This window comes from Passer montanus, unplaced genomic scaffold (genome assembly GCF_014805655.1).
Source record: "Passer montanus isolate IOZ18808 unplaced genomic scaffold, ASM1480565v1 scaffold776, whole genome shotgun sequence".
Lineage (NCBI taxonomy): Eukaryota > Metazoa > Chordata > Aves > Passeriformes > Passeridae > Passer > Passer montanus.
Genome location: NW_024372990.1, coordinates 1 through 5,286, shown reverse-complemented (window position 1 = coordinate 5,286; position 5,286 = coordinate 1). Strand labels below are relative to the sequence as shown.

The 5,286-nt window shown below is 53.7% G+C and overlaps 1 protein-coding gene across 1 annotated transcript; it reads left to right on the top strand.

Annotated features, from left to right (window-relative positions):
- Window positions 1–305: 305 nt before the first annotated feature.
- On the top strand, window positions 306–4,661 carry LOC120512779 (protocadherin alpha-13-like). Its single transcript, XM_039731479.1, has 3 exons — window positions 306–315; window positions 1,195–1,477; window positions 2,543–4,661. Exons 1-3 carry the CDS (start codon window positions 306–308, stop codon window positions 4,644–4,646), a joined length of 2,397 nt encoding a protein of 798 aa, XP_039587413.1. The 3' UTR covers window positions 4,647–4,661.
- Window positions 4,662–5,286: the final 625 nt, after the last annotated feature.

The following is a 5,286-nucleotide window of genomic DNA, read 5'->3' as shown; positions in this document are numbered from 1 at the left end:
GAGAAATGAGACTCTGGCCCCAAGGGCATGTTCGTGTTTTAGGTATTTTAAAATATTTTGTGGAAGGAAAGAATGTGCAGAAGATATAATTATGGAAATAGAGGAGCAGGGGATGCAACGACAAAAAAGGAAGAAGAATGTAGAAAGAAGATTTAAAAAAAAAAAAAACAAACAACTAAGCAAGGATGTACATGAAGGGGTCAGGTAAAAGAAGAACAAAGAGAGATATTCCCAACCTACATTGTGAGGATTTGGAAAATATTCTAGTGAAGACAAAAAAAAAAAAAAAGATCAAAAGAGACAAGATGGAAACAGGTGAGGAGAGGGGGGAAAGACATAGGACCGGGATAAGCAGGAATGAAAAGATACAGAGAAAGAACAAGGAAAGAGAAAATAAAGTAAATGAAAGGGGAAAATATAAATAGCATCAAGAAAATAATAATAATAGTAATAGTAATAAAATAGTAGTAGTAGTAGTAGTAGTAGTAATAAAGTAAATAATGAACCGATGCAAATAAAAATAAAGCCATAATGAAAGAAAGAAATGAAGGAAGAATGGAAATATGAAAGAGACCATAGAGCTGACCAGCACGCACCGAACTTATGAGTAGACGCTGGGCAGAGCTGGTTCCTAACAGCCTTGGTTGGAGCAGCGCAGCTCTGCAGCAATGATGGCCCGTAATTAGCGCTGATGATTCCGCATTTGATGGTCTCTGTGGCACCAGAGAAAACTGGCGACCTTCCAGCGCGGCCAAAGAATAGAGGTGGGTGGAAGGAGATGGGAAAAGAGTGGAAAGAAAGAAGAGTGGAATAACAAGGACGAAAGGGAAGAAAGAGAATGGAGCACAAAGGAAAAAAGGAAAGATAAACGAAATATGACCAAAAAGAATGAATTGCAAGGGAACAAGCAAATGAAAATGGCAGTGAAGAAGGAAGAAGAAGAAATGAAAGATGACGTGCAAAGACAGTAGAAGATATGAGGGGAAAAAACGAGGAGTACGACAACAAGACACGGTAGAAAACATACCCATTTCAGGAAGGCAGCGCGGGGGGAAATACGGAATGCCACGGATGCGGACGAGGGAATTAACAGTGAAGTGACCTATGCCGTGACGAACTTCATTCCCCCGAGTGGAAAAGATGTGATTTCCATTAATCCGAACTCTGGGGAAATCCTCCTTACGGGCCCCCTAGACTTCGAGGAAGTCAAAGTATTTGATTTTCGTATGGAAGCGAGAGACAAGGGGACACCCCCGCTGTCGGGTCACTGCAAGTTGGTGCTGGAGGTGCTGGACGTGAATGACAACGCGCCGGAGGTGTGGGTGACGTCGCTGTCGGTACCGGTGGCGGAGGACGCGTCGGTAGGGACGGTGGTGGCCCTGCTGAGCGTGTCGGACCGGGACTCGGGGGAGAACGGGCGCGTGCGGTGCTGGGTGTGGCCGGCGTCGCCGTTCGGTCTGCCCCAGCTCTTTCTGGGGTGTGTCCAGAATATAGATAAGGCAGCGTATTCCAGAAGTTACTGTAGGCAGGTGAGGTTTGGTCCTCTAAGCATGAGTTGCTCTGCTCTAGAATTCAATTACTTTTCTGTGCTACAAGAGATGGCCGGAGTTTTGAGATTTGCAGACAGCCAGGGGTTCTGTTTTTCATCTGTGGCATTTCCACCCGAGTTGGATGAAGGAGTTCAAGAGAGCCAGGCTGTGTTCATGACAGTCTCGCAGGCGCTGTGTGCGACCTCATTGCCTTTGCTGACTGATACCCGTGCTGATATTCATTTGTCTTTTTGTTGAAAACTGCCCTCCTCTTTTCAATTATGGTCAAGTGAAGGTATGATGCAAGGTGAAAAGTGAATAATCAAGGAAAAAATTCTTTATTATCATTCTACTAGGGACTAATTTAGAAAATCGCGTAGGTGTGGCCCATATTTCCCATGATCTTCCTATGATTTTTGCAAGTATCTTGTTCCGGTTAGTAATATAAAGCATTCAGAGAGAAGTGTGTGACCCAAGGTATATGTTTCAAAACAAATTTATTTGTTGTGTTCCTGCTGCCCATGTTCCTGAGGATTTGCATTTCTGACAAGAGATGTAGTGTGAAGTACATTGTCCTTTTTAAATGTTCTCTCAAAATTTGCATCAATAGTTACATAAGTGATCTAGACTTAAAAGGTCTATGAAGGTGGAAATTTTCACTTCTGTAATGAACAAACAAACAAATAGCCCCGAAAATCCAAGAATCACCTTTCCCCACCAATTCTCAAGTAACATTCTCCAACACAGGCAGTATCATGTATTAGAATAGTGCCCTTGGCACATTTCTTTTTTTTCTTGAAGCACAAAATCAATGCTATTGCTGTTTGGAGGTTCCACCATCAAGTTTGAAAATAGTATTCCCATAAATAAGCATTAGAAAACATGAGGTGTCAGCAGCAGAGCATCTCTTATGCACTGTGTTGATATGCTAACAGTTATGTTGAACCTTGTGTTAGCAAAGGAAACTGTGATCTGTTGTATAGCGTGGGGCCTGGCCCTTGTCTGGTGGGAAGGATTGATATCGGAGCGAACGCGCAGCTCTCCTATACACTCAGTCCCAACGATTATTTTAGAATAGAGGAAGAAAGCAGTAACTCTCGCACTAAATCCCTGTTTCTGGTACTTACGAAATCTCTGGACCGCGAGACGATTCCCGTGCACCGGTTGGTGCTGACGGCGAGTGACGGGGGCCGGCCGTCTCTGACAGGCACCATGGAGCTGTTGATCTCGGTGCTAGACGTGAACGACAATGCCCCCCAATTCAACCAGTCTGTGTATAACGTAGTTTTGTCCGAAAACGCATTGGAGGGTACACTTGTAGCACAGGTGAACGCCACAGATTCAGACACGGGAATATATGGTGAAATTATATATGAGATCGATACTACTGTTCCCCCCTCAGCAGGAGATTTATTCAGCATCCATGCCAACAGTGGAGAGATCAGACTGACGGGCGCCCTTGACTTCGAGACCGTTACTTTTTACGAACTACACATTAAAGGGATGGATAAGGGTATGCCCCCGCTGTCAGGCCACTGCAAAGTGGTGCTGGAGGTGCTTGATGTGAACGACAACGCGCCGGAGGTGTGGGTGACGTCGCTGTCGGTGCCGGTGGCGGAGGACGCGTCGGTGGGGACGGTGGTGGCCCTGCTGAGCGTGTCGGACCGGGACTCGGGGGAGAACGGGCGCGTGCGGTGCTGGGTGTGGCCGGCGTCGCCGTTCGGTCTGGAGGCGACGTTCGCGGGCTCGTACTCGCTGGTGCTGCGCGAGGCGCTGGACCGGGAGCGGGTGTCGGAGTACGAGGTGGAGGTGCGGGCGGAGGACGGCGGGGCGCCGGCGCTGCGCGCCAGCCGCGGGCTGCGGGTGCCGGTGTCGGACGTGAACGACAACGCGCCCGCCTTCGCGCAGGCCGTGTACACGGTGCTGGCGCGGGAGAACAACGCGGCGGGCGCGGAGCTGGCGCGGCTGTGGGCGCGGGACCCGGACGAGGCGGGCAACGGGCGCGTCAGCTACTCGCTGTGGGAGGGCGGCGTGGGCGGCGGCGGCGGGGCCGCGGGGTCGTCGTCGTCGTGGTCGGGCGGCGGGTGGCGTCCGGCGTCGAGCTACGTGTCGGTGGACGCGGAGAGCGGGCGCCTGTGGGCGCTGCAGCCCTTGGACTACGAGGAGCTGCAGGTGCTGCAGTTCGAGGTGCGCGCGGTGGACGCGGGGGAGCCGCCGCTGAGCGGCAACGCCACGGTGCAGCTCTTCGTGCTGGACGAGAACGACAACGCGCCGGCGCTGCTGCCGGCCGCGGGCTCGGCCCCGGAGGCGGGAGCCGTGGCGGCCGAGACGGCGGCGGCGGGCGTGGGGGCGGGCTCGGGGTCGGGCACGCTGTGGGCGTGGGCGGCGTGGGGGGCGCCGGCGGGGCAGGTGGTGGCCAAGATCCGCGCCGTGGACGCCGACTCGGGCTACAACGCGTGGCTGCGCTACGAGCTGTGGGAGCCGCGGGGCAAGGGCCCGTTCCGCGTGGGGCTCTACAGCGGCGAGGTGAGCACGGCGCGGGTGCTGGACGAGGCAGACGGGCCTCGCCAGAGGCTGCTGATCGTCGTGCGCGACCACGGCGAGCCGGCGCGCTCGGCCACGGCCACGCTCAGCGTGTCGCTGCTCGAGGCGGCCGAGGCGGCGCTGGCCGCGGGATCCTCGTCGTCGGCGTCGCCGTCGCGCTCGGCCGTGGGCGTGGAGCTGGGGCCCGGGGCGGCGAGCGCGGCCACCAACGTGTGGCTGGTGGTGGCCATCTGCGCCGTGTCCAGCCTGTTCCTGCTGGCCGTGGTGCTGTACGGGGCGTCGCGCTGGGCGCCGCGGGCGGCCGTGCTCTCGGGGCCCGGGCCCACCACGCTCGTGTGCGCCAGCGAAGTGGGCAGCTGGTCGTACTCGCAGCGCCACAGCCGGAGCCTGTGCGTGGCCGACGGCGCCGCCAAGAGCGACCTCATGGTTTTCAGCCCCAACTTCCCCCCTCCGCCGCCGCCGCCGCCCGGCCCCGCGCCCAAGGACACGCAGCCGGAGCCCTCCGCTCTCCTCGACACGGTCAGTGCTCCTTCCTTCGTTCCCTTCTCTGTTCCTTTCCTCCGCCCTCTTTAGAAGCTGCTGTTTGAAGCCGGGCTCTGTAACCACGGCTTAGGGATCTTGGGTACTTAGCGGGTCCTTGAGAATGAAAATGGCACGTTTGCATCTGTCAGGGCGACCTTACTGGAGCCCCCAGCTCTTTCTGGGGTGGGTCCAGAATATAGATAAGGCCGCGTCTTCGAGAAGTTACTGTAGGCAGGTGAGGTTTGGTCCTTTAAGAGTGCGTTGTTCTACCTTTGAATAAAATTACTATTCTGTGCAGCATGAGGTGCCTGGAGAAGTGGGATTTGCAGACAACCAAGGGTTCTGTTTTTCATGTGTGGCATTTCCACCCGAGTTGGATGAAGGAGTTCAAGAGAGCCAGGCAGTGTTCATGACAGTCTCGCAGGCGCTGTGTACGACCTCATTGCCTTTGCTGACTGATAACCGTGCTGATATTCATTTGTCTTTTTGTTGAAAACTACCCTCCTCTTTTTAATTATGGTCATGTGAAGGTCCGATGCAAGGTGAAAAGTGAATATTCAAGGAAAAAATTCTTTATTATCATTCTTTCTTGGCACATGGCATCAGTCATCTCTCTGGTCTTGTTCTTCTATCTGACATTAAGGGGCACTGTCCCTTAAAACAAGTACTCCTGGTCCTGGAGTTTCTTTTT

Coding starts and splice junctions, on each gene's coding strand:
- LOC120512779 (XM_039731479.1), top strand. Junction 1,478..2,542: donor CTGCCCCAGCTCTTTCTGGG/GTGTGTCCAGAA, acceptor TCTGGTGGGAAG/GATTGATATCGGAGCGAACG.